Source organism: Elgaria multicarinata, chromosome 1, assembly GCF_023053635.1.
Source record: "Elgaria multicarinata webbii isolate HBS135686 ecotype San Diego chromosome 1, rElgMul1.1.pri, whole genome shotgun sequence".
Taxonomy (NCBI): Eukaryota; Metazoa; Chordata; class Lepidosauria; order Squamata; family Anguidae; genus Elgaria; species Elgaria multicarinata.
The window spans coordinates 44,693,381-44,709,240 of record NC_086171.1 but is presented as its reverse complement, the minus strand read 5'-3'; the positions used below and the strand labels follow the sequence as shown (position 1 = coordinate 44,709,240).

General features: G+C 42.2%; 2 protein-coding genes across 3 annotated transcripts in view; both read right to left on the bottom strand.

Moving 5' to 3' along the window:
* The window catches only part of STEAP4 (STEAP4 metalloreductase), a 33,654-nt gene extending 32,936 nt beyond the window's left edge, over window positions 1-718 (bottom strand). The window contains exon 1 of the mRNA XM_063147588.1: window positions 401-718. The gene's annotated coding sequence lies outside the window, so the exon portion shown is untranslated. The remainder of the gene's footprint in view (window positions 1-400) is intronic.
* A 2,398-nt stretch (window positions 719-3,116) lies between these two features.
* LOC134413385 (metalloreductase STEAP4-like) lies at window positions 3,117-14,353 on the bottom strand. Of its 2 annotated transcripts, XM_063147578.1 has the most exons (6): window positions 14,235-14,351; window positions 9,906-10,379; window positions 8,691-9,218; window positions 6,038-6,202; window positions 4,903-4,994; window positions 3,117-3,582 (listed from the first exon to the last, which is right to left on the bottom strand). In XM_063147578.1, exons 2-6 carry the CDS (start codon window positions 10,356-10,358, stop codon window positions 3,567-3,569), a joined length of 1,254 nt encoding a protein of 417 aa, XP_063003648.1. In that variant the 5' UTR covers window positions 10,359-10,379; window positions 14,235-14,351; the 3' UTR covers window positions 3,117-3,566. The 2 variants fall into 2 exon arrangements, with proteins under 2 accessions (XP_063003648.1, XP_063003640.1); XM_063147570.1 differs by lacking the exon at window positions 3,117-3,582 and having other exon boundaries at window positions 4,358-4,994; window positions 14,235-14,353.
* Window positions 14,354-15,860: the final 1,507 nt, after the last annotated feature.

The window sequence follows — 15,860 nt, the reverse complement described above, 5'->3', positions numbered from 1 at the left end:
GTATCGTGTACAGGCAGAAGGAAATTTGAAAAAGTCCCTGTTTCTAAAAGTTCACGTTCAAGACTGAAGTCTTAATTGAGAAATCCTGCATATAGTAACAGGTCTTGGAGAAACATTTATTTATTTATTAAAACATTTATATCTTGCCCTATATTACAAGGATCTCAGGGCGGCGTACAGATAAAATCATACATATAAAATCGAATAAATATACAATTCTAAAACAAATTAAACCATGAATATGTTAAAACCAATATGAAATTTTAAAACATTAAAATCCAATGAAAACAAGACCATGTGCAGGCTGGTGGATTTAGCCATCAAAGGCTCTGTTAAAAAGCCATGTCTTAACCTCGACTTCTTAACCTGTTGGACTTCTCCATCTTAAACTGAAACTTACCTTTCACAGCCGAACTTTGGTGTGGGTATGTCTCCCCCTCCCTTCTGGTTATCGAGTACAGCTAGAGCATCTGGCTGGAGGAACCGCAGAAGTTCGCTTTCATTTGCAACAGAGTGGGGAAGTACTTGGCTACTCCTGGATATTTATCTGCCAGAGTGGAGAGGCAGGAAAGGGAGGAGGAGATGGGGAAGATCTAAGATTTTGCAAGCCTGTACGCTTGAGAGCGGAGAGACGATTTCCCAACAAGTGTCTCAGGGAAAATCCATGTCTGCTCTTTTACTGGGCAAGGTCTAGCCAAGGCTGCTTACTCGGCATACCAGCAGGTGCCAGTATTTTCTTTCCTCGCTTGGCAACTCCTCGTTCCAGCTGGAGGTCCTTGGCTGTGCTTTAAAGCCAATGCAGTAAGGAAGTTCACTTATTATTTATTTATTTATTTATTACATCTTTATACTGCCCACCAGCTGAAGCTCTCTAGGCAGTGCACAATTAAAAAGCATAAAATATAAGTATAAATTTAAAACATTAAAAGTTTAAAAGGCAATATAAAACCAGCTACATTAAAGACCAGGATCTACACTACAGCTTTAAAGCACTTTGTAACAGTTTTGACAACTGTTGGGGCCCAGGACACACTCCATATACCGTTTTCAAAACTGTTATAAAGCGCTTTAAAGCAGTAGTGTAGATCTGGCCCTGGGAAAGCCTGTGTAAAATGGTATGTCTTCAGGAGACGTTTAAAAGATAATGTTTTCCACCTCACAAGGACAATCCCTGCCTGTGCTTTAGATTTCATGTAATTATTCTTTGGGAGTTATCATTTATTGAATGCTAGGTTTCATCCTTCCCCTTCTCCAAGAAGCTCATAGTAGGGGTACATGATTCTCCCCTTTCCTATTTTATTCCTGCAAAAACCCTATCAAGTAGTTTAGCCTGAGAGAGGCAGAGAGGCTCAAGGCTATCCAATAAGGTTTGACTTTGAATGGGGATTTGAACATGGGTCTCCATGAACCTAAACATTATACCAGATACCTTTGGCTTGTGGTCGTATATAGTGATGTTGGGATGTGAAAAATTAAGATAGCTTTCAGTTTATTGCACTTTGGATCTTTAATACATCAAGAATCACCGACCCACCTGTTCTCCATTCTGAAATAAGAACATAAGAAGAGCCATGTTGGATCAGATCTAGTCCAGCACTCTGTTCATACAGTGGCCAACCAGCTGTTGACCAAGGACCCACAAGCAGGACATGGTGCAACATCACCCCACTGCTCATGTTCCTGAGCAGCTAGTGTATACAGACTTACTGACTCTGATACTGGAGATGGCCATTAATAGCCTTTTCCTCCTGAAAGTTATGGTGCCCCGAAAGAGAGGGTGGCCACAGGCTTTGTTATATAAGAAAGGGGCAAGAAGAGATATGATTTGTGAGGTGTGATAGATGTGGTTTGAGCACACATTGGTTGCATTCCTCTTGAGCAGGGTGGGTGTCAAGGGAAGGTATGGTTGGGTACTTGCCAGAAGGCCGATGCCTGTCCTTCCTATAGCGTTTATTGAGACACCACTATTGAGTCTCTAAAGGTCTCATCCATCAACCTTTCTGTCTCTCTCAGCTTCTCCAGGTTGCAACCTTGGTTTCAAGGAACAAACTTGTTCTTTGAGAGCCGGGAGTATATTACACCAAGCACACAAGTTTACCAAGAGCTGCAATGAATAAAGCTTGCACCTCTAAATTTTTTGCATAATTTGGACTATCTTTTTAAATCATTTTGAAAATGTAATGTAGTCATTCAGCGATGTATTGCTTAAACATTTGGGTTATTCTATATTCTCTGGAAGCCCTGGTGTGGCTCCGAATTTGTGCCGTGTTGGCTATATGACAAGTAATTGCAGTATGCCTATTTGTGTTTCTCATCTTACTGATCTAAAATAGTTTTAAGCTCTAAAACAGCCTTCCCCAATGTGGTGCACTCCAGACGTTTTGGACTTCAAGCCCAGGCAGCATGGCCAATGGTTAAGAATGCTGGGAGGTATACTCCAAAACATCTGGAGAACACCATGTTGGAGAAGGCTGCTTTAAAAATTGGGTCTCAGTGGTGTTAATTGAGAATTTTCTACTTGATGTGCAATGTAAATAGAGAGTTATATTTCATAAACACAAGGCATGTGTATGTGTTTTCTTTCATTATCCAGAGGGGTAGCTGTGTTATTCTGTTGATGATAATAATAATAATAATAATAATAATAATAATAATAATAATAATAATAGTAGTAATTTCTTACCCGCCTCTGCATTTGATTGAGGCGGGGAACAACAGTAAATATAAAATACATAAAACTGAATTAAGAACGTAATATACATTGTTAAAACATCCTAAAAACATCCTAAACAACAGTACTTGTGGATCCTTAAGGACTAACACAGTTATTTTGGAATAAGCTTTCATGCATACTGTCCTCTTCGTGCATCTGATGAAGTGCCACAAGACTCTTCGTTGTGCTTTCTTTCATTGTTTGTCTTTGACTGCAAGGTATGTATTCCTAAATCATTCATAATATTTGTCTTGCTCTCCGCATTCTAAGGTGACCAGCACAATCTTTCCTATTGCAAAGCTACCTGCCTCTTCCTTGTCTTTTAAAGGTTAACTTAACTTCTTCATCTTCATTGGTAAATGAAAAAAGAATGCGAAATCTGGCTGTGCTGCTGCCCCTTTGTGGTCAAAAAGGGGACATGTGTTCTTAAAATGTATTTCATTTATTGTGGTTGAACTATACATAGTATAAATGTTGATGTGCAATGTACATAGTGTTATGCTTCAAAAAGAAAAAGCATATATATCTTATCAAATATGGTAAAGGAATACATTAATACACAGCAATAGGCTATTTTGTACCCCCAAGAAGCTTGAACAAAACCACTTAGCTATTACTGATTTAGTTTGTAAGCATGGTTTAATCATAACCTCATTCACAGGCTCCTCTCCATCAATAACCACCTTGCAATAATATACAGACAGGGCAATACTTTAATTAAGTCATTTTACCGAGTCCTCAGTCCAATTCACATCCATGCCTGTAGGTTGCGTCAGTCGAGATTAGCAAAGTTCAATGGCCTTCCATTTATGGAAAAAGGGTTCCCTTGTTTAAGGCTGCAGTCAAAATGTACTCAAAAGCTCGGCCAGCTTCAAAGATAAGAAAATTGCTGCATATTTTAGCTTAAAGTTCTTCCTGCCACTGAGTCTTAGGAGAAGCATTTCAATATCTAAAAACCATATAAAATCTAGGAAATGACAAAACAATCAATAATTGGGTTCAGACAACACAATAACCAGTGGTGGTTTAAATAGTTGACAGTTGGTTATTTAACCCACCATATGTTACTGTGTTGTGTGGAGGGAGTTTTTTTTAACCAACTGTTGGTTATTTGGCTGAAATAACCAACACAAATAACCAATGCTGTGCAGAGTTGGCTATTTGAACCACCATTGGTTATCGTGTTTTGGAGGGCACCGTTGGTTATTTCCTTGGCCACTGTTGGTTATTTCAATAGCCACAGTGTTACAGGGCAAGAGTGGTCAAAGTGGTGGCTGCCAGTCTGGTCCAGCTAGCTGGATAGATTTTTGGCAGCAATGGCTGATGGGATACTAGCAGGAGGACTGACAGGGGAGAGAGGGTGGGCGATGATTGAGTCAACTCAGCGTGGACTAATAGTCAACTCAACGCTGATCCTAATCCACTCCATGGTTGATTATTATCATGTTGTGTGGGGAGTACCCCCTACATAACCTACTGTCGAGTTGATTATTACCCCACTGTTGACTGTCGTGTTGACTGTTGTATTGTCTGAATGTAGCCAGTATTATTATTATTATTATTATTATTATTATTTATTTATTTATATAGCACCATCAATGTACATGGTGCTGTACAGATAACACAGTAAATAGTTGGGGGAAAGGAAAAAGGGGAAACCCCAAAAGGTTGTATTTGCCCTGTCGGTCTGACAATTTGCCATCCATGCCATATTCTTAGAGTCAATATGTCTTTTAATACATGATTCTACAGCAAAATGGGTTTCTCGATTACCCAGAAGAGGTTGGAAATAGACTATAACTGGTTCCTCCAATCCCAGTAACAGAAAAGGAGAATTCCTTAGTTATGAAACAGGAAGAAGATGAATATTGGTGAATTGCTGTCAAGAATGGTCTTTATGTTACAGAGTAATTATGGAACATTCTTTTTGTTTGTTTAGCCAACTTTCAGTGTGCCTTAGCATGACCATTTTTACCTATTGAAAATGTATAATTTATTTTGTGCATTTGCTAAGGGATTATACAGCCGATGAGCCTCTGTTTGGCTGGTTTGTGAGTTTGGGTTTCCTCTCCCAGCCCTGTCGAATCTGAGTTAGAGGTCTATCAATACATGGAAATATTAGAAAAACCTTAATGAGCAGCACAACGCAAGGGATAATGAGGGAGTACATAAACGTAGGAGGAAGGTACCACGGGTATGAGGCACTGTTCAGGAACTTCTTCCCGCCATAGCCCACTGTATGGGCAGTGCAGAAAACCAATGACAGGTAGCCCAGATAAGACTGTGAGAAGGAGGAAAAAGAGAAGCTGTTGTGAGGTACATAAGGCCAATCAAAGAACATTCTATCCATATATCAAAAGATGACCTAGACTAACTTCCCCTTCTATCATGAGCTGAGTTCCCCTGGGGATTTCTTGGACCAAATGGATTAAAGAGGCCCATAATGTCATTTGGCAAGTATTTCTGCACGGCTGCAGCTGCAATGCATTAAGCCAGGCTTCTCTAATCTGCAGTCCTCTAGGTGTGTTGGACTACACATCTGAAGAGCAACAGTTGGGTGACCGCATGAAAAAGAGGACTGGGCTCCTAAACGTTTAACAGTTGTTTGGAAAAGGGAATTTCAGCAGGTGTCACTTGTATGCATGCAGCACCTGGTGGAATTCCCTCTTCATCACAACAGTCAAAGCTACAGGAGCCCTGCCTTCTTGACCAGATACAAAAGGGTCAGTTAGCTAAAGATTGTGATAATTCATATCCTCCCCTTCCCTGGCCAAAATTTTTCAATCTCTAATGAAATAAATGTAGAAGGTGAAGCCTCTGGCTCTCAAAAAAGTAAGGACATATTCCTAAGCATGTTTAGACAGAAAAAAGTCCCATCAATCCCAGCATTCCCCTGCCAGCCATGCTGGCTGGGGCATGCCCGAAGTTTTAGGACTGTTTTCTACATACACGTGCCTAAGAGTTCCTATGACATGCCTAGGAGTGCTGCTAGGCTAATGAGGAACATTCAATGCCCCATCAGCCAAAAGCACCTTCTCTAGACCCTAAACAGACCTTCTTTTGACACTTTATTGGAAATTCAGGGGGAGAAAGGAGTTTGTTTTGGAACAGCCAGTATTTCCCTTTGAAAGATGCCAGTTTTTTAAGTAGTCAGGAAACAAAATTCTTCCCTCTCTTCCATGCATAGGATTGTCCCTTAAGGTTGTAATACTCGAGAGCAAGTCCCATCACCCTTGGTGGGCTTTACTTCTGGGCAAGTGCTCAGAGCAACACACTGCAAGTGAGGAAGATGAAATGTGAGCTTGCTAGCTCATGAGCCCTTACCTGTACAAACCGAAACTCTCTCCAGTTGACGTTGTTGCTGACAGATGGCAAGGAGGTTATTCCCAGGAGGACAAACAAAAAGAATCCCAAAATACCGAAAGCAAGATAAGACTCAGAACGCCAGACACTCTCATAGTTTAATGGATCTGTTTTGTTGTTCAGTGCCTTAACGTGAAAAAAAGAAGAAAATAATTTTGATAGGTGGTAGATTAAAAAATGTATCATTTATATGAGGTTTAATCCAGGTTTATGCTGGATCAACTGTTCTGGTGGAAGTGGGCTTCACCGCCTTCTCCTTCCTAGAGCAGCCCCCCCCCCGCCCCCTGGAAATGATACAAATTGTTAGGAGGTCTTGCAGAATGGGATGAGCTGTGGTGGAGCAGAGAATCGAGTATTGGGCAGAGAGACCTTCTACGAGTGGAGCCCTTCTTCTCATGGAAGGTCCCTTTCTCTTGTGGAAGACAGATCCTTGCCAAAGGCAGATGCTAGATTCCAACCTCTGGTGAACTTGACAAGTTTTGTAAACCCACATCACATTTGCTCTATGATGGTTGAAAAGTAGCACTAATCAGAATGCAAGATAAATCTATGAAATTATTGGTGGGGAAAGACAGGGTTCTCTCCCTTCTCTGTGTGCCGACATTTGTCTCCATCAGCTAAGGACAATGTACTACACTGAGAAGCTTATTGTGGTCGGTGACAGGATCCCTATGGGATGTGCCTGAGCTGGCAAAAAACATCTTCAGCACAGACCTTGCTTGCTCACTTGGCCCATTTGAAAAATCTGGAGCCTGACATACATGGCCACTTATTCATCAACAGAAATAGACAACACTAATTTGCATAACGTGTGTGCATGCTAATTTATATATCTAGATTCAAATTTAGAAATCATAGTAATTTTAACAACAACAACAACAATTTCATCTCTGCGCTGCCCAATAGCTGAGGTTCTGTGGGCAGTTCACAATGAATCACAAAAAATCTAAACTACAATATTATAAAACCATTACATAATACAACGTAATAAATAAAACATAGCCTAAAATCTGCAACATATAAAATATAAAATGATTTAAATAGCAAAAAACAATTTCAGTAAACTATTTCAATAACACACCTGTTTATGACTGCTGACATTCAGCAAGTGCCCCATTGTATGGCATGAAATGCGTGGGAGTATGAGGCAGTGTTAACCTGGTGCAGAAAAGATGTCAGTGTTGCTGCCAGGTGGGCCTCAGTGGGGAGCTCATCCCACAGTCAGCCAGCCACGACTGAAAAGGCTGTCTCTCTTGTTGCCACCTTCCGAGCCTCCCTTAGGTCAGGAGAGGCGTTCCGTCAGGTATTGCGGTCCTGAGCTGTGTAAGGCTTTATAGGTTGAAACCTGCACCTTGAATTGGCTTGGAAAATACAGGCATCGAATGCAATGCTGGAGAATCCATGGGGCTGAGTAATACTCCCCAAGCACCACCTTCTGGAGCTGGCCATCCAAGTAGGAACAGAAGCACTGTCACGCAGTGTCCCCCACTCCCAGCTCAGACGGTCACCCCAGAAGGATATCCTGGTGGATGGTATAAAAAGCCGCTGAGAGATCAAGGAATATCAACAGGGTCACACTCTCTTGCCCCAACGTAGTGAAACCAAAGCTGTTTCCATGCCAAAACCTGGTCTGAACCTCAACTGAAACTGATCCAGATTATTGGTCTCATTCAAGAATATATGAAACTGGTTGGCCAATACATTCCACAATAGTGGGGAAGACTGTGACCACCTGACCTGTGTGTTTGCTCAGTCCGCTGTACAAGTGCTAACTGTTGATGGGCAAGTTCAAGGCCTGTCATGATTCTTTATCTTTAAACTAGACTTAGGCCATTGCTAGACCAGGCCTATATCCCAGGATTGTCCCTGTACATCCAAATGATACACAGGGGATACCAGGAGCAGGCAGGGATGACCCCTCCATTTGCCTGGGATAATCCTTAGGTCTAGCTAAGGCCTTAGACTGAGCAGCCCTCTGGGAGCCCTTCAAATAGAGGACTGTCCTCTATAAAAGAGGACAGATGAACCCCCCCCCCCATGCTGAACAAAATGTTATGCATGAGGAGTAGATGAGAGGATCAGTCCATTGCTGTGATGGGGCAGATCTGATCTGGGTCCGAATCCATTCAGTAGATTAGTGGGAGTCTGCTTCCCAACCCGCCAGGCTCCATTTGATGGCTGCAAACCCTGAAATGAGGCAAAAATGGTTGGAAAGGCCCCTATGCTCCCGACATGCACTTGATGATGTCGTCAGGAATGTGCCAGGGTCCCTAGAGGTTTAGGAGCTTGTCTCAGACCTCCCACATGGATTGGGTCCACCACTATCCCCTCCTCTTCCTCGGCTATCTACATGGGAGGGTACGGACAGCAGGGAGGTACACACAGGGTAAAGAGCAACAAGCATGGGGTAGTATCCAATGACATTCAATCCAGTCCAGCATAAAGTTAACCCACTGAAATGAATGAGAATTGAGTTAGTTGTGAATAGCTTAATTCTCATTCATTTCAATGGGTCTATCACCCCATACAGTCTGATGCCCATCTGGGCTCTGCTCCTCCAGAGTTGCATAGTTTTCAAGGCTGGTGATGAAACGGGAGGAGAATAAGAACTTACCTGGACAAGGACATAAGAGTTCCGCCTCCATGTTACGTAGTACCGAATAGGGATGATGAGCGTATACAAAACATGTAGGAAAGCATAAGCCAAGGCGACCAGGCCAAGTTGTTTCCTACACAGCATCCACTGGTCCAGCCAATCCGGGAAGCGACTGTATTTGGTACCTCTATACAATTGGAGAAGGGCGGCAAAGATCCCAGGCAAGTAAACCAAACCGAGAAGGATGAGAGCCACCATTGGGCAGACCCGGTTTGGGATGCTAATGAGAATAAAAAAGGAATAGTCTTTGCCTTTCTCAACATGATTGTAGACCACATTACGGATCACGCAGTAGAAGAAGATGACTGCACTGAGAACAAGGGAGAGATAGATAGGGGATTTCCACATTGGGAAGAGCTGCAAAGGGTAATTCTCGATTTCTTTGGCTGCTAAGAGTGATCCCTTATCCAATGGAGTAAGACCAAGGCTTCGAACAATCTCCATAACCTTTTCTTTTGACTTGCTGTCATCTCCACAGATAAACACCTGCAGCAAAATGAAATGGAATGAAATAAAGGTGAGGAAGAATTTTGGCTAAAATTAGGGGGAGTCAGTGCTAGGGTTTGTGGATTTCACTGTGGGGCCCTCTATCTTTGTCCCTATAATTCAAGCAGTGGAAATTGGCTGCATTTTTCTCAGCCCATGAAAATCTTTCCTTTTTTTATCGGCTCATTGGGGCCCAAGATAAAACTAACTTCCAGGCCTTTAGTCTTTGAATAGTTGATCCTGCAGCCTCAAATGGGTAGAATGTAGGAACAGTTTTACAATGTGACAGGCAGTTTGTCCAGAAAGCATCTGGGTTAGGGAAAATATTTTAGTGCTCACAAAATGAAAATGTTTGGGACGTGCAACTCCCGCCAACTTTGCCAGTGTTTTGGCACTCAGTCAAAACCTTTTTGTTTACCCAGACATTTTGATAGGTTGATTTTGGCTGTTCTATTTTATTTGCTGCCTCCATGCTTTTATCTTGATCCTGTGATTTTACTATTTTATTGTGTTATATATTATTTCAATCATGTTTATACGCCACCCAGGTTTCAGCAAGGATGAAGGGCAGTTCAGCTATGTTTTAATGAGTAATAATTCAAATGTGGGCAATGGAATGAGCCTTTCACCTTGGCCTCCTTGTTTCTCTTTAAATGTGGGCATCCTTTGCCCCGGAGATGGCCTTACCTGTCTGCTGGCATCCAAGGCACCTGACTGCAGAGCCCAGGCTGACACTGTGTTAAATGCTTTCACCACCTTGCTGCCCGGCATCATCTGGGCAAGATATTCAGCATTGGATTCCGGGTACTGGTTTATTTTGAGGTTGTTGCTCACGTCCACCAGCACTTTCCCATGTAGAACGTCCCTTAGGCTTTCAAGAAAGCTGTAATGTGCTCTTTGGATGGCTATAATGATAATATCAGACATTTCTGTGGCTTCTGTGTGAGTTAGCACTGTGGCTCCTTGAGGGATCAGCCCGGAGGTCTGGGCGCTTCGGCTTCCAAATACAACGGAATAGCCACACTGCATCAACTTGTGTCCTAGTGATCTTCCAAAATCCCCTGTTCCGAAAATGCACAGAGTTTCTTTCTTGTTAGTCAAATCTGAAGTCAGTGGAACCATTGTGTTGTTCTTCTCCATAATGGACTGGTATGAGGTTACCTGGTAAAATACAAGAGTGTAGATATGACACTTTATATAAACAATGTGCTAGGAATGGCATAACTTGATCTATTTCTCAAGTACACCTGCCTTGTTTGAAAGAGCATGCTCAGTGTTCTACAGATCATAACTCTCTCAGGTTTTGCGTCTCCAGAAGAAGGCCTTTTATGAAGAAGACCTTCTTCATGAAAAGCAAGTAGTCTACCATTGAGCTATGGGCAGTGGTATATGCAAGGTTGGCACTTTTTGATTAGCAGGGACACTGACATCATCCGCCACCCCTTCTGGATTCCCTCTTCCCCTTGAGCTTATCTGCAATTGCACAGTAACTAGGGAAAATCCACTCCCCCAGCAATAATGTATTGTTCCTTGTTGTATGCTTGTAATGCAAAGTATTTTGGGGAGGTTTGGTCTTTATTATATAACAACAAAACCATCAACACACACAACCTGCTTCACATTACTCATCACTGGTTCTATATATATGTTATAGGATCATTGTCCTGAACATACAGTTCTATCCATTTTAAGCTCTGTTGAATTATTAGGCTTGCTAGTTATATCCTTCCAAAAACAGGAGTGCGCACTCAGCAAATGCTGCATCAATGTATGTAAAGAAGGGGAACATTGCTTGTAACAATGGGCCCTGCTTGATTATCCCTCTGATCAAGTGGTTATGTTGTGCTAGTTTTTCAGCAAGACCCACCTCCCAATTTTTTAGAAACTATCCATCCGCAGTGTACCCTTAAGACCCAATTGCTTTATAAAATAGATGAAAACTGCTAGAACTGGTTTGCTGATATGGATCAACACAGCAGCTTGCAATTTTGGATTCCCCTTGGGAACTGTCATGAGGAGTGTCTGCATTACAAAATGTACCACTATACCCCTGGCTGTGGGAATCATAGAAACCACTATTCTTTATCATTGGTCTTGCTGGCTATGGCCAATGGGAGTTGTCATCCAAAACAACTGGTACTCCTCAGGTTGAGGGAGATTGCAATGACGATTGTGCTATAAATGTAAAACCTACATTGGTTAGAATGCTCATTTGTATAACAAATGCTTCTCCTCTGCTTTCTCTTCCACATACACAAGTAGCAGAAATGTACATATATAGCTGGAGAGAGACTCTCTATTTAAGCCTCACATATAAAAACTCACCGTCCAACCTTATAGAAATGACTGATGGACTGAATATTCTGACCAAGTGAGTGCACCATATATTTTTTCAAAGAAACAGGATCTTAAAAATTCACTTAAGCATAACAAAGTAGTTTCGCAAGAATGTCCCCGGTATGGTACTCTTCAGATTTATTAAGTGTTTTATAGTGCATGAGATTGTGCTGGCAGTTCCTTGAGGTTACATGCAAATATTTTAGTAGGCAGTTAGTATCCTTGCTTCCTTATTATTCATTCCAAGCTCTTCTAAGTCACTGCTATCAAGCAGGAACATGTAAAGGTCATGTCTGTTTTTTCATCAAAATAATGTCACAGCTTCTACTTTAAAAACAACAAAACTGGTTTTTTTGGTTTTTTTTTTTACAATATTAAATCCCCCCCCCCACAACTCTCTGGTTCCAACTTGCATCTAGACCCTGCTACTTGAACTTAGGGCCCATTGAAATCAACAGGGCGAGTTAGTCATATTGATTTCAATGGGAACAAAGCGCATCTAACGGAGTCTAGATCCAACCCAGGAATACAACAATAGCCATAACACATACTAAGAATTATAATACACATTGCAACATAACATTGGCCGTTCAGCTCTTAACAGTTCAGCTCTTAACAGTTTGTTTAAAGAATATTAGAAGTTTTAAATGAGTGTGTGGGTTCTCAACCCCGGGTCATCACATCACCTGAAGTAGCAGCAAACTGTTTTCTCCTACTCCAGCACAATGACTTATGACAGAACTCATTCTCTGAGCTGCTTCTCGTATTACTCTAGAGACACATGTTGATTTAGGCTGTGGTCCAGTCCTATACACAATTACTTGGTAGTATGCCCAGTTCAACCTGTGTTCAACCTGAGTAAACATACATAAAATTAGGTTGAGCAGAAGTTCGCGCTGACTTCATTTTTTTTGTGAGGTCTTGGGCAAGTCAGCCTCAATGTGCTCCTTCCTTCCGTGAGTCTACCTTCTTGCCGGCACTTTCACCAGCTGCTCCTTCTCCTTATCCTCTTTCTCATCATAGCTACCACTCGCATGTTTGACAGGCAGAGAACCAGTGAACAAGTTGGCATTAGCCTCTTCTGCTCCTCCTTCTTCTCTCACCACCACTGTTGTCTGGGCCAGAGCAAGAGACAGGTAAGCACGCAGGTTGCAATGATGAAAATAAGGAGCAACTCTAGGAGGCCCCTGTCACCAGGCCCCTTCTGAGGTGTGGTACCCAGTTATTATTATTATCAGGAGCTTTGGCTGTTGGGTGGTATAAAAATGCTAATAATAATAATTATTATTATTATTATTATTTGTATCCTGCCTTTTGCCGAATACTGGGCCTCAAGGCCAGTTATGTCTACCCTTGACGCCAGCCTGCTTGAAGGCAAATGAAAGAGGTGGAAAAGCATTGGAAGAACCAATGAATAAGTTTCAGGGCTGGGTGTGCTAGCCATGCCCCCTGCCATCTACACATTTGGCTGATGTGTGAAGGAACTCTGTGTGCAAAGGAGGAAATGGATAAGCCACCTGCACTGGGAGGACTCCTCTGAACACTTGGGATGGATGCCATTTGAGCTCCCCTACTATTCAGTAGATTTATCTATCATCAAGTTAATGAATGATGATTAGGCGAAACTGCAGTCTTGAAAGGCAACTAAGAAAATCATCCTCATCCTCATCCTCATCCATAGAATAGAATCATAGAATAGCAGAGTTGGAAAGGGCCTATAAGGCCATCGAATCCAAACCCCTGCTCATCCACACCAACATACAAAAACATACAACATACAGAGAGCTTCGGCTACGGGGCGGTATATAAATGTAATAAATAAATAAATGTAATAAATAAATAAATAAATTGAAACATGATCAATTGTCAGGAAATTCCTGAATCAGTAAAAGACAGCATACGCTGTCTTTTACTGGCAAAGCCCATCATGTCCTTCTAGAAAAAACACCATGAGTGAGAAAAGAGATAATAATAATAATAATAATAATAATAATAATAATTCATTCTCATTAAGTGGAATACATTTCAAACTTGGTATCTACTCTGTGATAGCTGCATCTATTTGTTGTTGTTGTTGTGCTGCAAAGCAACTAAATTGTCTTGGTGCCAAAAAAAAGTACTGTACGTGCATGGTAGTACTCCAGCAGCCCTTCTGGAGGGATTATTCCCATCAGAAATGTGGCATGGCGGAAAGGGGGAGGGAGCTCCTAACTATTTCTCACTGCCATTTTGCTAACGCGCACTACTTCTCCAGTACTGCAGCTGGCTTCTCCACTTTCAAAAGATGTTATCAGCGTAAACTTTTCTGTGTCGGATGAGTTGGACTCTAGCCGAGGAGAATTTATTCTGCAACAAATGTGTTTGTTTTTCAGGTACCACAAGACTCTCTGTTGTTTTTGCGTCAAGGTGTAACTTCTAGGCTGGTCCTTAACATCTCTTTCAGCTTTTTACATTTTGCAGTATCAACACAAGGATGGACCCACCCACACCCAACAGCTTTATGTACATTTCTAGCAAAGGAAGGGAAGCAGAACTAAGTCCATAGAAGCCATTGCATATCTTGTACAGCAGAGGGGAATTTGAAAAAGTTCCTTTTTCTAAAAGTTTCAAGACTGAAGTCCTAATTAGGAAAGCCTTGGAGAAACATGTTAGGCTTCTCCGTTTTAAACTGAAACTTACCTTTCGTGTGCATACGTTTCCCCCTCCCTTTTGGTTATTGAGTACAGCTGTAGCTGCAACAGCATCTGGTTGGAAGAACCGCAGAAGTTCCCTGCCGCTTTCAGCAGAATGGGAACCTACTTGGTGACTCCTGGACATTTATCCGCTGGAGTGGAGAGGCAGGAAAGGGAGGGGGAGATGAAGGCGATCTAAGGTTTTGCAAGCCTGCACGCTTGAGACTGGATAGACAATTTCCCAGCAAGTCTCCGGGAAAATCCCTGCACTGCTCTTTTGTTGGGTGAAGTGTATGCTTATTCTGCACACTGGCTGGTGCCAGTGTTCTCTCTTCTTGTCGACCCCTTGTTCTAGGATTTTTCTTTTGGCTGAGCTTTAAAGACAGTGCAATGAGGAAGTTGTGGTCACAAGAACAATCCCTGCTTGTGCTTTAGATTTCATGTGATTATTCTTTGGGATTATTCTTTTGGAACCCACAGCACTTTTGTAGAGAAGTCTGCCCCTTTTAGGTTTTCTAGTCTGCTTGAGCAACCCCTTCCTGTCCTTCTTATACAGCTTAAATCCAGAGATGATCGTATCCCACTTGGTCTCTCCAATTCACCAGGTTTTCCTTATGCCCGCTAAGTTCTCCTTTAAAACCAGGCACTCCAGCTCTCACATTTTGGCTCGGAGGCTTCTAGGATTAGCATAGGAACACAACACATGGTCTCCCTCCCAGATGTCTCTGACATGCTCATCTTCTGCTATGGCCCTTAGGCCTCTTTGATTGGCTATCAGCTTTCACCATATGCTTATGACTCATTTCCTCCTTGTCCCCCATCTGGGCAATTGTAGGGTGACCATATGAAAAGGAGGACAAGGCTCCTGTATCTTTAACAGTTGCATAGAAAAGGGAATTTCAGCAGGTGCTATTTGTATATATGGAGAACGTGGTGAAATTCCCTCCTCATCACAACAGTTAAAGTGCAGGAGCCCTGCCGTCTTGACCAGATACAAAAGGCAGCATGGCTCCTCCAGCTTTAACTGTCATGATGAAGAGGGAATTTCACCAGGTGCTGCATGCATATAAATGACACTAGCTGAAATTCCCTTTTCTATACAACTATTCAGGATACAGGAGCCCTGTCCTTCTTTTCATATGGTCACCCTATTTGAAACCATGGCTTAACATGCCATGTAAACCATTCCTAAACACACTCAATAACCATTTGCTGCAAAAGTGTTAGCAACCTAACCATGTCTTGAGTGTCTTCCGAACAGGCCCTGTGGCTAGTGTGATGCTGCCCTCAGACTAGCATGACAAACAAGCAACCTTCCTTCTACCTTTTGAGATCTCCCTGTGCCCTAATTGGCTGTATCTTTTCCCCAAAGGCAGCACCTGATTGGTTCAGGTCACTGCTACTCAAAATATAACTTAAAAACAGCCATGTTCTGCCACACCTTGCTAGTGAGGAGGAGGAAGCAGAGGAAGAGCCACTGCTGCACATGGAAATGTTGGGTGGCTTGGGATGAGGCAGATTTGGCAGCTGGCAGGAGGCTGATGAAAAGTTTCAGGGCTCCTCTAAAAGAGCTACTTATTGCATGCTCATGATTGGCCACTCACAGAAGTTTGAGGATCCATTACATGATGTT

Bases quoted from the DNA above. Each gene is read 5' to 3' on its own strand.
- LOC134413385 (XM_063147570.1), bottom strand. From the start codon at position 10,358: ATGGAGAAGAACAACACAATGGTTCCACTGACTTCAGATTTGACTAAC. The intron at 6,203-8,690 runs GTAAGTTCTTAT...TTTCACGTTAAG, and splicing joins ACTCTTATGTCCTTGTCCAG to GCACTGAACAACAAAACAGA. The intron at 4,995-6,037 runs GTAAGGGCTCAT...TCCTTCTCACAG, and splicing joins GAGAGTTTCGGTTTGTACAG to TCTTATCTGGGCTACCTGTC.